The 15,041-nt window shown below is 36.6% G+C and overlaps 1 protein-coding gene across 1 annotated transcript in view; it reads left to right on the top strand.

The window, feature by feature from the left end:
* LOC112542609 (uncharacterized) overlaps positions 1-15,041 on the top strand; it is a 163,643-nt gene that overhangs the window by 19,812 nt on the left and 128,790 nt on the right. Inside the window, exons 4-7 of the mRNA XM_088149214.1 lie at positions 6,377-6,474; positions 7,899-8,071; positions 8,164-8,290; positions 10,852-10,895. Coding sequence (XP_088005340.1) covers positions 10,886-10,895 — 10 coding nt within the window. The 5' untranslated portion in view covers positions 6,377-6,474; positions 7,899-8,071; positions 8,164-8,290; positions 10,852-10,885. The remainder of the gene's footprint in view (positions 1-6,376; positions 6,475-7,898; positions 8,072-8,163; positions 8,291-10,851; positions 10,896-15,041) is intronic.

The raw sequence follows: 15,041 nt of genomic DNA, 5'->3' as shown, positions 1-15,041 counted from the left end.
GTTGTTCTAGAGGTTACCATACAAGGCAGAATTAAATACATGGTGGCCTTTTTTGGTGGTAGCCAGAAGTTTAATGTGACATGATGTAATGCTACTGTTATAAATGGTAATAAAAGTTATGATTTTACAATGTGTTTATATTTTTCATGTTTAAAAAGGACCATGTAATTTCGAGTACATACAATTAGTACTATCCATTGGCTGAAAAAGAATGTGTATTGGAAAATGTTTCCATTTCTTTTGCGCTTGTTATTTTGGATTTTACATTATTTCATTTTTTTTTTTAGAAAAAATAACATTCTTATTGAGTTAATGTGTATTTAGTTATTTCATGCTTTAGAATGTGTATTTTGAAAATGTGATGGTAGAAATACATCTCTGTTGATTTGCATGTGAAAAAAAAAGAGCTAGGCAGTGAAAGAAAGCCATCTATACCAAAGAACCTTGTGGCTGTTCTGTTCTGAACATCTCATGAGATTTTGGGCACCTGTTTTGCTCGTGTGAAGCAGCTTGGACAAGGCAATGCAAGTCTCCTCATCATCTTGAAAAGATGATGGAAGTTGCCTTGATGAGGCATTTTATGTCATCTCAAAACTTAGAAGCAAGGAATGGAAGGCAGTATTGCTTCATGAAACACTTTGGTGTTGTATTCTGCTCCTTTAAATCCTTTAAAGCTTTATTCAATCTTGGATTGAGAACCACTGCTCTAGATCCATTCTGGTGTGAAAAATCTTTCCCGTAATGTCAGTTTCTGTGAAAATGAATTTACTGTCCTAAAAATGAATCAAATGATGTAAAATGGTATTATTGATAGAGAAAGTTAGAAAATTAGATCCTTTAGCGCCTGAATGGCATAAGTTATAGTATTGCAATAATGATGATAGGCATGATTAGCAATTTAAATTTCCAATGGAGGATAGCCTCAATCACATATGATGCGGCAAGCATGCTCTCATTTGATGACTAGTAAAAGGGAAGTTGTTCTGCTCTGGGCAAAGTGCCACATTAATGCTTGTTAGTTCCTCATTATCTCCCTGCTGCTATGAGACATTCTCTAGTTACTCATAACTCCTAATGAAGTGCTAAAATATTTGCTGTGGAGAAATTGTGAAATTGCTGGGCTTCTGAGCATTGGCACAATCTGGAGCTCCTCAGAAAGCTAAATGGGAGGTTTGCTACCTCCATATAGAGCCAAGATTTAGGATTCCTTATTGAGGACTTGCACATATGGCTATGTGAATTTTATGCAAATATTTGTATCAGAGTTTGTTTTGTAAGAACAAACTGGTAAATAGGTAGGGCAGCCTAGTGCCCTCCCAGTGTTTTGGAGCTTTAAGTTTTAAGTTGCTTGCAAGTGGCCATATTGTAAATAATGGGAATTAATCCAAAACATCTACAGCACTATCTGTTTTTGGCCTACAAGTACAATTATGAATGGAACAGTTACTGTTGGATACAGCTGTTCAGGGGTGGGGAATAAGGTATGTATGCTTACATTCTTAAAGTTCTAGGGCTTTGCGGCTGGGGATTTGAACCCATTTCATTAATATATTTGATTAATGACTAACTTATCCTTTCCATCATTTGGTCACTATAGGAATAGGGATTCCACATACTTTTTTTAAAAAGTTCATTACTGAGGTAGGGGTTTAATCCTGAGTGTAAAAGCTATTGTTTTAGTTAGGATTTGGGGGAAGTGGGGTGAGAATAGCTTCTGATTGGCTCACTCCTATTTTCTCATTAAGGGAGTAAAAAGCAGAAAAGTAGAGTTTAATAAGGAAAAGATGAACGTAGATATCCATAGCAAATAATCTCAGTTCTGTAGCATTCACCGTACAAATGAAGACGCAATAGAAGTGGAGGATAATAGAAAACATTAGAAAAGCAAAACCATGGTTTTGTAAGTAGCAAGGTCACAGTATAGGATCAGGAATATTAAATCCAGGTGCTTGTTTTCTGTTTCTATGTGCATGCTACTAAGAATCAGCAGACAAAATGCTTTACAACTTGCATATTTCAGTGTAAACATCTAATGTGCCACAGATACTGCTCTTTGGAAAATACTGTACAAAAAAGGATGTATGGCATTGCTGGAGTTCCATTTAAAAAAAAAAAGTATCCTTTTAATTTAAGATCATAAGCATAGGTGTGTGGAAAACTTCATACAGGAACAAAAACAAGGAAATATTCACTGTATTATCTGTTTTTTTATTTTCAGTAAGAATTCTTTTAATGTATGGTCCAGGAGCCAGTGACTTAATCATTAGATTTATATTTCCTGTCTGTAAAGTGTTAAGAGGTCAGTGAAATCAGAAAACAATGCCTTTGGCCATCCATTATGAGTAACAGACTTGGCCTACTTTGTTGAAAGCGATTATCAAGCTAACTAAGAGGCATTCCTTTAAACCTAGGCCCTTACTTTACTTCCCTTATGGTCTATGGAAGAAAATCTCACAAGAATTTGAAGCTTCTTAGCAATTTGCTGGAACAGCAAGTGATCTGACTGACCTTGGACTGCTATTTTACCAACTCTTTTGAAGAAAAGCTATTTTTTTCATTCAAGCAACGGACAAAATCTTGAATCATTTTGCTATTGTTTCAGCTCAATAGATGACATTTATTTTTTCTTTACTGAGAAAAAAAAGTATTAGTAATTATGTTGGTCCGAATCTTATTTTATAACATATGCTATAATATATATAACATTTCTAACATATAACATATGTTAAATATAACATTTCTAACATATAACATACCATATATAACATTTATAACATATGGATCAAGTTGCTTGTAAAAAAAATGAAGCAACGAGGTTACAAGGGACCAATCTGGATCCTGCATTTCCTTATCTGTATCCTGAAAAGATATGCATGTGAACTGTCACTAAATAGCCCAATGTGTGTGTCTGTGTGTGTCTGTGTCTGTGTCTGTGTATGTATGTATGTATGTATGTGTATACATACATATATATATATATATATATATATATATATATCTGTCTGTCTGTCTGTCTATCCATCCATCCACTTCTGTGCTGCCTCATAATTTTAATGGCAAATCAAACACAGTGTACACGCTATGTCGTATTTTAATTTTTGTACACTGCCCAGAGTCACTTCAATGAGGTGGGCAGCCATATCAATTATCTAAATAAATAAATAAACAAACAAATGTCTTGCAGATGTTCCTAAATGTTCTACTTATTAAATGTATGTTCTCCTTATATATTTACCCATCACATACTTATTCTATGAATCTGTAATTCTTTGACTAAGAAATCAGGCAGTTGGCCAGCCAACTCTAGAAGCTTGCTGTGGGAGGCTAGCAGTCAGCTCTAGGCGCTAGTAGGTAAGATAATGAAACAGAAAGAAGAAAGATATAATTTCTAATCACAGGCAGCTTCTAAAAGGGCTGACTTTCTGATAGTGCAAGAGCACAATTAAAGTCTTATGTCTAGATGAATTCCTAGAGACTGCTCCAAGACATATCCAATACAGTAGTGTAATTTTGCTACTGCTTCATAATACCCTATTTTTTTAACCATACACAATATTTTGATGAGTCTTGTGCAATTCATTTTACCTTCATTTGGCCAGATGTTATTCTGGCTGTTCTAACAGTAGTTATGGTAATGGAACAACCACATTTGGGAAGAGGAATTTTGGAGATATTTTTTCCTTAATTTTTTCCTTTGATCTTTTTCTTACTTTTGCAAACCTTGGACCTGCCTACATATTCGTGCTTGTGGGTAATGCTGTTTTGGCAGCAGAAGAACTGGCATGATGGGACTAGCAGTGGTTTTTATTTTAAGGCTTTTGTAATTTAAAAATTCTTTTCAGAGGTTTGAGAATATGTGTAAACAAACGAATTTGGAAGACCATTTATTTAGCTTTTGCTTTTATTAATATGTGTGTGTGTGTGTGTGTGTGTGTGTATTATTTTGCCATGGGTCTCAAATTTGCGCCTTGTAGGCCACATGTAGCACTCTTAATTAATTTTCTGAAGCCCACAGCAATACTCTCTAGGCACTGTAGATACTGTTGAGCAGGACTGAGCATTGAAGGCCTTGTAGATGCACAATCTGGGCTATTGGAAGTGCTCCAGAAAGAGGAGCTGCTTGGTGATGGGCGTGGTGGTTTGCCTTGGCCCAACTTGAAAGCTGTCCCAGCAACAGCAGACCCTGGTCAGCAGCCCTGCTCCCTGGAAACCCCACCTTGCTTTTGTGATCTGTTCCATGGCAGGTGCTGCTTCTGAGGTGACACCAGGTTCTCAAGCAGGGGTAACAAGGAGGTGAGGCTTGGCCAGGGAAAATGAACCAGGAAGCTGGGGTTGCACAAGGGCAGGAAGGAGGAAGCAGCCTAGAAGAAGGAGGCCAAGCTTGGTTACTCTGCCACAAAGGTTTCTTTGCTGGGCAAGGAGTGGGAAAGGCAGTGAACATGCAAGCAATATGTCTTTGCGTGATGAAGGAAGGAAGGAATGAACAAAGGGGAAGAAAGGAAACACAAGGGGGGGAGGGAACCCCAAAAGGAGAAAAAACTCTTTTCAGTCAAGAGTAAGAAAAGAAAAGAAAAAAAAAAAGCTTTGGGCAGCTCTTTGTGGGACAGTTGGAAAAAAAAGTTGTATGTCAGCCCTATAATAAAGCTAGATGTTGGTGTTCTGTTTAATGAAAAATGCTGCAAAGTGGACAAAATGAAATTGCTACTTCACAGCTGTTTCACCATTTTTTAAATTTTTTTTAATGAATTTATATTCTAAGACATATCATTTGTTAATTTTTGACTCAATAGAGATTTTTGTATCAATGTATGAAAAGGCTGCAGTGTTGTGGCCATTGGGCTAATGAATTCATGCAGCACTTCTGACTATATGAGTTTGAGACCTCTGTCCCAAAGTGTCAGAAGAGCTGCAGTAGGCGCCTTGATTTAAATGTGGCTAAGTATATCAAGTGGTGCCCAAGGGGTTAAAACTCTCCCAACTAAGAAGCCCTCTCATTTTCCTAGCTCCTCTCTTTTTCTGCTCATGGCTTTAAACAATCTGATCAAGCTTGCTTTTTGTTGTGTTTTTTTCCCCCCAAAAAAACTCTGCTTTTAATAAAGAATATGTGTATTTAAACCTCTGGATTACAGGCAGTGCCATGGGGTTTAAATCCAGGGTTTAACAGCTTCATTTTTAAATTGGATAATTTTAATGAGCATTAAAGAGAGGGTAGATCTTGGAATAAAATGATCAGGATATAAAATTAGTATGCTTATGCAAATGGCCAAGCCATGGCTTCATAATTTGCAGTGGCATTAGGCTTGGCAGTGTTTACACTTGTTAATGAGTTCCTTTATGAATGATAATTGATCCAACTCATCATATGAAACCCTTGATCATATGCCATTAGTTTGGAAGGTAATGAATGGTCTATTTGATTTTTGGTGTAATGAACTAATTAGACTAATTAAAATCAATATGTGTGCCAATATTAGATTTCGCATCCAAACACCAGTGCAGTCTGTGCAAGTTAAAAATCAGCAACTCTGTAAAAAAGGGTCTAATGTTGATTTATGGCCACTTGATGAACGTGAGGTAGAATAAATTGTTTGTAGTGGAAGAGACATTATTAGAGGGGAACAAGATAGTAAGTGCTTTGTAAGGTCAACAGTAAGGTCATACTTACATATGTAGTTGTGTGGTGCTTTGAACCTTACTTAATAGATCAGGCTCCTCTAAAGAGTTATTTAGATTAAGCCTAAAATTATTATATTTCAGTGTGTACATGCAAAATATTCTGCAAATACCTAATATTAGCATTTAAAATGTGTAACTTTACATCATTTTACAGTTTTTCCAGCATCTTTTTGTTGCAGATACAACTTGTATAGATACATTATCAAATATGTTCATTTACAAAGGTGCCAGATTAATCATCTTGGCAATGTGACAGTAATGCCCATCCTGCTGAATTGGATTGGTGCCAAGGAGCAAGTGCTTGTTTGTATCTGTCAGGCTTTCATTCTTTTGCAGATGGCCATAAATGTATCACAGGCGAACTCTGCCTTAAGACAGTAGTCACTGTAAGGTTTCAGCCTTGCTTCCTTGCTGTGATTTTAGAACAGAATGGACAGACTTCAGGATTTGGGGTACTTTGGCTTCACTGAACGGAGCCTGAATCAAAGACCCATGCTCAATACTCTTCAGCTATTCAAAGTTTGGGTGGATCTCCATAAAAAGAAGGGGATTGGGAGGAGTTTTAATACCAATGGGATCTTGAAATTTATAAACACATGCACAAAGAGTTTTATATCTATATGGTCCTATCTTCAACTTCACTATAATTGTACTGCATCCACTGTAACTATTCTTATTTATACTTGTTTTCAAACTGCAGTTTTCTTGACTTGTCTAATACTTATTATCCCTGTGTTGCTGGAGAAGGGATTGGAGCTGAATTGGAGCTTTCAGTTGCTTTGAGAATTTTCAGAACAAGTGAGTGTTTTAGTTGTATCTCTTATTCAGTGTTCTTAGGGTTTTTTCATACATTATTGTTCTCATTACCGACAAATGTGCTACTCTTTGCTACTGAGTCAAACTTCGGTATTGTATTCAAGTAAAATCATTGGTTTTGAATGAATGCACAATGAACTACTCAGTCATGATAATTAATAAGTTCACATGTGCAGGTAGTCCCTGGGTTAAGAATGACCAGTTTACAGACGACCCATAGTTAAGAACGGATCCTATTGTAGCAAAATTTGAGTTAAATACACAATGATTTGAATTAATTACACAATACCACTTATATAGTATTATACAATAATACTGTTTGGGTTGCATAAAAAATTGACTTAAGGACAGACCTTGGGAACGGAACTCGTTCTTAAACTGGGGACTACCTGTATTAGGTATACACAGAGTAATTAATGGGGATGGCTTGCTTAGTCTTCTAAATGCACTGCCATGAGAATTGCAACATATCTGAAGCAATTTTTGACAGTGCACTAGCTTCTGTATTTGTATGTAGTAATCTGTGTTCACATTGCAAAGTGTGTGCTTTGATCAGCATTTTCTTTTAGAGTCATGGAGACAATTTAGATATAGTGAACATGAATTGCAAAACTAGGCTATTCTTCAGAGAGTTTATGTAGATTGACTACTGTCCCAGAGAAAATACTTTCTTTTGTGCCTGAAGCTGTATGCCCTGACAACATAAATGAGATTCTTTTTTGTCTCAGATATATTCAGCATGCATATAATAACGTCTATAATCTAAGGCATATAACCAGTGTCCTTGATTCATTTAAATGTATTGAATGCCCCAAGGATTAATATGGGCTTGAAACAACCCACAGTTGTTTGTGAGGTGTCACCGGTTCAAGTATCTTAGTTCAGGAAAGGGAAAATATATCTCTATTCATCCTTCAAAATAAGGAGAATAAAGCTGTTTGAAAGCAAGTGTTATCTAATTTTTGCTATGTGTCACTGCTTTCCTCTTAATGATTTGAGTTGCATATTTACAAAGCTGTTGCATGTGCAAAGAAAGATGAAATCTGATAGATTGCAAGCTTTATATACACATTTCAGCATACTTCTTTAAGGAGGGATCAAATTTTATTAAATACAGCACATGAAGCCACAGTGGATTCTGAGAAGCTGGTGTTCTTCTGATGCTTAGAATATTGAAGATCTGTGTCTTTGGCTTACCTTACAAAATTAACCAGTCACTTTGCTGTTAAAGAAATGAGGAAAAGGTTAAGAAGAAAAACTGTCAGTAGCTTAGCAGTTTTATAAAGTCCATTTAAAGAGCAGGTAGAAATCAACTCTTTATTCTGCTCTGCCCTGTGCAATATAATTGGGGGAGTGGGGAGGATAAGCATAACAAACTGCATTTAACTGAAACTATCCTGGTTTAGAAGTGCAGAAGGAATTCCTGTCTATCCTGAAGGAGCCTTAGCCTCTTGTTTCCCTTGATGCTGGTATCATTGGCACTGACCAAATCATCCTGCAGTCTAGAAAGAAGCAACTTTCTCAGTGATTGCATCCTCTGTGACTGAGCCTTGTGTTTTTAACTTTATTTCAAATAGAGGTGAGCTGAACTGAACTACTACGCATTAAATGGGGAGTTCAAATCTTTCCCATCTTGCCACGTTCCTGAAAATCCCCAATTTTCTATTACAGGATTGGAAGAAAGAAGAAAGTTCCCATCCAGAAACAGGGTGGCCTCCCTGATTCTAACCACGTTTGGACAGAGAAATTTTGAGAATGGAGTGGCAAGGGATCATGTCACTGAAAACAGATAGCAGAGGTAAAGCTCTATTAGTCTACTGCAGAAAGAATAAGTGTTGTGGCATAATTAATGAAGTTATTATTTCATACGCTTTTGTGGATCAGATACATGCAGTATGTTTTTAGAGGATTGTTTGATATACATGAACAGCTTTTATTGAGAAAAAAGGCAGTGACTGTGTTTGTAGGGAAATGATAGAGATGAGGTAGGAGACAATAAGAAAAGAGGGTCAGCAGTGCATACTGTTGTAATTAATACAATGTGTAGATTGACCCTAGCAGTATTTTTGTCATGTAAGAGTTAAAATCTATTTCTTGGCCAACTCAGAGTTACTGGCTGGATTCTTCTAGTCCTATATTCTTTCCTCAGTGGTGCCCTGAGAAGTTTCAAATTATGAGCCATGTCCTAGAAATGTCATTTATGTTCATTTATTGAGGTCACTTCCAGCCATTAGTCTTGTCATGTCAGACATTTCTTTGGAATTTCTGCTGGCATGTCAGGTAGCCAGATGTGGGTTTGGATGATTATCTTTGTTTGCCTACAAGATGGCTGTAAAATAAATATTGGTGTCTTATCACAATTTTGTCTCCCAGACTTTGATATTTGGTTTGGAAGTCACATTAATGATAATCTTGTCATATGTATGTTACCAAATGTTGCATGTAGTTCTGTATATTTTAGCCATTCCTACACAATAGGATTGATATAGAGTCAGGAAGCACTGTTTCTGTGTGTGACATATTGATTTGCTATTTTAGAACAGAATCTTGAAATAGCTTTGCTTGATAAGACTGCTTTTAAAAAGAACTTTTTCTTGATATTATTAAATACATTTCCTTCATCAAGGAACAGATGGCTTTAAATCTTCAAATAGCAAATTTCAGATGTTTTAATTCCTAACAATATTTCTCTTTATCTCTGAGCAACAATTCTGTTTAGTTTCACAAAAGATCATTGATCTGCCCTTGAACTTTCCTTTTCAGAAGTCTGAAATTTGATTATTGAATTATTATGATACTATGTGTTACATTTAGACAGTGATGACATATTTTATCATTCTGATATATCTTGCTAATCTATTCAATGTAGAATTTCTTTTCTCTCCATTTAGCAGATACTTAGCACAATGGGCTTACACTTTATTTTGAAGCCACCAGTTTTTTTAACATGAAGAAACAGTAGATTTTTTGCCCCCAAAACATATTTAGTTACTGTGATTTCTGTCTCTACTGTATGTCTTTGGGGACCAGCACAGCTCTTATATAAATTAAGTTTTGAAATAGTGTGATAATTCTTTTTATATCAAAGAATGTTTAGTATTATAATGAAATTGAGAAACAGTTTTGGGTCTAGAGCAAGATGACCCTCATGGTCTCAGCTTCAGGCTACCCTAATGAATAAAATGAACTGTGGGTGTTTGGGTCTTGGAATCTGTTTTTTTGGCATGAATGGAAAATAGTTGTATAGCAGTCTAATGGCAAATGTTATAAAGCTGCTTGTTGGCTACAACAAACTATGCTGCAGTGCACACACTAATCTTTAATTAGCAAACCTATCCATATTTACTCCAAGGAAATCCTACTTTGTTTAATGTTTATTCTCAATGTATATACAATATTGCAGTTACTACAAATACTTTATTTTTGTTGTAACCAACTGTTCTGTATTGTTTCTCCACATACAGCTGACTATGTATGGGTTTCTTTCTATAAACATTATATAATGCAATTTTATCAAAGAATTCAAGGTATAGTGTATGAACTAGAATTTTCCCGACTATTTGGAAGACATGCTTATGTAGAATTCTTATCATGTTTGCACTGTGTGCACTACAGAAGTTTAAAATTAATTGTAACTTAATGCAATGTATAAACTGATTATATAAAATACAATGATACATATAGAATACAGATAGGAAGTGGATTGAATTATAAGTCTGTCTATACTTTCTGCATAGCATTAGACTGCTATGCCTAATAAATAACCAAAAATAAGTTTGATTACTTGTTAAAGATGTACTGAAATTTCTTCATTGGAGATGTTGCAGAATTATATGAGAATGCATCATCTTGTGTGTTAGGAATGCTTTTGGGTTGTATCCACTTTGTACTATAACATTTGGAACAATAAAAATATAATATATATCCACCTGTGAGATGCAATAAATGGTGTTGTTTTGGTTGCTTAATTTGAAGAATATTTTCTCTGGCTTAAATCCCAAATATAATTGCTTAGCAATACTATATATAAGGTTTATCAGATTTCACTATACCATTTAGGACTGTAGGACTGCTTGGAGGACTGTATACAGAATCACAAAAGGACAAGAAATTCCTTTCAAACATATTGCATGTAAAGCTACCAAGATTTTTTTTTTTAAGTTGTGTCCTAAAATGTTATTCCAAAATTACCCTAAAGTAGTATGCAATTCGACATATTAGAATATGCAATTCGACATAATTCGAAACTTATATTTAGCTTCACTGGTTATACTCCAGTAATATTGCTTTTGCAGAATGTTTGCTTTTCGCTCTGCTGATTAGTGTCATTCTTTTTTTTTTTTTTTTAATTTGCATCAGGCTGCTTGTTAAACCTCTGCTTGACTGATACAGTATGACAACAGGTAAGAGAACACAGTGATGATAAAACTGTAATAATCACTGCTGGGATTCAGACATCCCCTTTTCCCTTTTCTTCTAGCTGCCTCTGTTCTCTCTCAGTTTCCACCACCACCACCCACCACCCCCCTTGAAAGCTTTCCTCAGCTGGAAAGTTCTGACATCTGCTGGTTTGGGACATGGCTGAGCAGCTGTCAGCAGTAGGGTAGCTGCTTTCAGCAGCAGTTGGCGGGATGGCAGGGTGCCAGCTTGTACCATCTGTGCGCCTGACATTTCATTCTAATTAACAGTAGGGTTAATTGTTCTGGCAGGCTCAAATGTAGTGTCTAACATTACCCAAGGGAAACATGTACAACTGCAGGAGTGGCAGGGAGCTGGGGAGCACTGTGAACAAACCTATTGAGAGAGAATGGTTAACAACAACTAATGATTTTACTAGCTAGCCCCATGCAAGAAAGGCGGAGGGGTTCTCTCCCCTCCCCCAATGAATTATGCCAAGCCTGTAATGATGTCAAAGGAATCAGGCGCAGAAAAGCTGACACGGCTGCCTTGGGGCAATTGTGAAGGAACAATCTGCATGTTATTACTGCATATTCATACCTAATTGTGTTAGGCTTTGCTAATAGAGTAGAATGGCAGGATGAAAAATCGAGCAGCAGCTTTATAACCAACAAAGCCAGTGGCTTTGAGTTATATATATATGTGTGTGTGTGTGTGTGTGTGTGTTTGCTTTTTCCCTTTGCATTAGGAGTGCTGACTGATCATTTGGACATTTAGTTGCTCAAAATGACAAGTCTACCATTTGTTATTTTGACATATTGTAATGTATAAAGATGTGTTCTAATTTTACTTTTAGTTTATTCTCAATTTTATACAGTATTCATGATGGCAATATGAAGGGTGTATTCATTGTTAGTAACTATGATTCAAATGGAAGTATTTCAGCATGAAACATGGCTATTGTTTTATGATATACTAATTTTAATGTATAAATCACATTCTTATATGTTAATCCAACACAAACCAGGAGTTGATTAGAAGTTTTATTAAAGTGAGGCTTGTATGAAGTTCTTTGCTTAGTGTCTCTGCTTCTTCATAATAAAACTTTTCTTTTTTTAAACAAGTTAGTTGAGCAACTGAACAGGGATAGCTAACAGGAGCTTTGCCAGGTGAGTTCAAAGGGAACAAGAGTAAAGAGCGATCAGAGAAACTGTACTGTGACTGATTGTGTGCTCAGCTGTGAGGGGTAAAAAGCTAATCTCTGGACAAGCTGCTGATTGCAAGATTCTGATGTCCTAAGAACTGGTGATGCCCGGTGTGAGTGATTGCTTCCTACTGAGTAAGCAGAGACTGTAAGAGGAATATAAAGCAGCCAGGTTCCATGGAGTAAAGTCTCCGAGTGAGTGAACAAGTAAAGCTAATAAGAGTTTGTCAAGATAGTTGAACAGATATTGAGAGAAACTGTCTGTAGAGATTGTGTGCTACACTGTGACAAGATAGCTAACAGGTATTTGTTAGAGAAATTCAGTAGGAGAGTTTAAGTCCCTAATAAATTATCAATTAAAGTTAAGAATTTGTATTTGACTAACCCAAGAGCAGAGGACAAAACAAAAAGAAATAAAAGCCTTTCCGATAGCGGTGCTCTAAAAAGCAAAGGTGAAGATGAAAGAACAGGAGCATGGAATTTTGGCCTACAGTGCTTGTGGCATGCTTGTCTTTTTACCTGCAAATAAGCTAGTACAGGTAGTTCTCACTTTATGACCACAATTGGGACTGTCAACTCCTTTGCTAAGCGATGCAGTCATCAAGCGAGACATCACATGACTATGACGGACTTAGGACCTCACTTCCGCTGTGGTTGTTAATGAATCACCCCTGGTTGTTTAAGCAAGACATCACATGACAGTGACTTGCGATTTCACTGCTGGGTTCTCCATTGACTCAGCTCATTGGAAGCCAGCTGTGAACCATGCAAATGGACATTAGATGACCATGGGATGCTGTGATGGTCATAAAAGCCCACTGGTTGTGAAGTGCCTGAATCTCAATCACATGACCATGAGGATGCTGTGACCGTCGTAAGTACAATGACTGGTTGTAGAGTTACTTTTTCAGCACTGTTGTAGCTTCGAACAGTTGTTAAACAAGGCAGTCATTAAGCGAGGACTACCTGTATACATTTTCAGCAAATGAAGCTCATAGCAGTCCTTGAAGAAAAAGATCAAAGACTTAGAAAAGCAAATGAGCTTCAGGTGCTGAGAAAGGACAAGGATTTATCAACTTAAAGAAAGGAGGTGCTGCAAAAGAAATGTATCATGGAAGCAATTTTCCATAAAGAATAGGATCAAACACAATAGCAGAGTGAGTAGATGAGAGTGTCAGCTGGAAGCAGGAGATACAGGAGATACAGAAATATTCTGTAGTTCAGAAATGGTTTTTAAATCCATGCAGATGAATGACATGAGAGTTCAAAGAAAGAAAAAAAGTATGCAACTGTGCTGTATGGGAAGACAAGAGAAAAGCAATGGGAGTTGGTGACTCACTACTGACCATATTGGCTTGTGGAGTATGTTGTCTGCCAGAAGCAAGGATCAGGGATATGACATTACAACTTCCAGGATTTAAGTTTGCAGTAGTGAGATCTCTTATTGCTAACACATACAGGGATAAATGATACTATAGAGAACAGCTACAACTGTATCACCTTGGACTCCAAAAATTTTAAAAGGAAGCTCATGACCCTGGGTGCTCAGGCAGTATTTTTGTGCATCTTTCCAATCTGTGGAAGGGAACCAGAAAGGGGACCAGAAATGACTGGCTATGCAGTACTGTCAGTGGGAGAGATTTGATTTCTAGGACTATGGTCTAACTTACTTTTAAGCCCTTGGGATTCAGGAAACAATTCACATTGGAATTCTATTGTTGCAGGATATAATAACACATTTTCTCTCTGTCCCTCTTATGTCAAAGAGAACAGAGGTGGAAAAATCTTGAGGTTTTTTTTTTTCCATTCCCCTTCTCTTTGAGGGCTGAGCTGATAACCACCTTTGCATTCCTTCTCCAAGGTTATGTATGTACTCTTTTATAGTTAGATGGTAGACTGGTGGCACAAAATAGTCTGCACCTTACAAGGACTGGTAGAAAGGTATTCGGCCAAAGCATGAGCTTGACTAGGAGAGTATGTGATAGAAATGAAAAGTAAGGATTTGTCCTCAGAGAAAAATCAGAAAGCACATTGACTGTCAGCCCCATTAGCTGACAGGAAATTAACTCCACAGGAAGGCTGAAGCCACTTTTTTTGAATTTGACTGTAATATTGGAATCATGCAGGTCTGTGCTGTACATCCTCCTCCTTCGTGTACTTCAGTGAATGAGGGAAGTGTCTGTGTGAGCCACTTCCAAATGTTATCTTGCTATTCTGGAGTTTAAAAAATGCTTCAGCCTCTTTGGATAACCAACAGCTCCTATATATCTTTGTCAAGGTCATATTCCTTACTCTCTACATTGATTCATAAAATTTATGGCCTTCATTGTCTATATACTCATACTATGAGTATGGGAAATAAACAAGATAAGGTTGAGCTACTTTACTACTACTTTAATTGAGATCTTGTGTGATGATTTCCATTTCCCAAATATAACAACTGAAAAATGTAGTTTGCTCAGAGTAGGAGGAGAAAATACACTATTTTTAAAAAACCAATTTTTACTCAGAAATCCAAATAAATGAAATTGGCAATGCTGCAGAGAGCATATGGCTTAAATTACATGGAGAAACAAATAAAAGCAATACTGCTGTTGATGTCCACTGTTGCCTGACCCAAAATGTGGATGATGCCTTGCAAAGGCAGATTTCAAAAGATATAGATGATACCATCAAACCTGAGCTGCAAATTTTTCAAACAAGCAAGAAGTCATAGTAGTGGGAGATGTTAGTTACCCTGACATCTATTGGGAGGTAGATCTGGTCCTTCCAGTTAATTCCTGATAACATTCTTCTTCATAGAATGGGAGGAGGCACAAGAGATTCAGTTATTTTTTACTTTATTTATTTTTTATTTCTATTAAGTAGTAGAAAGGACATAGTTGAAGAACTAGAATTTGCAGAAATATTTTGGAAATTCTGGAGTTCTTGATTTTAAGGACAAGTG

This window comes from Python bivittatus, unplaced genomic scaffold (genome assembly GCF_059951505.1).
Source record: "Python bivittatus isolate LINGU-HERP-01145 unplaced genomic scaffold, Pbiv_v1 ctg000590_np1212, whole genome shotgun sequence".
Taxonomy (NCBI): Eukaryota; Metazoa; Chordata; class Lepidosauria; order Squamata; family Pythonidae; genus Python; species Python bivittatus.
This window is presented reverse-complemented; position numbering and strand designations above follow the sequence as displayed.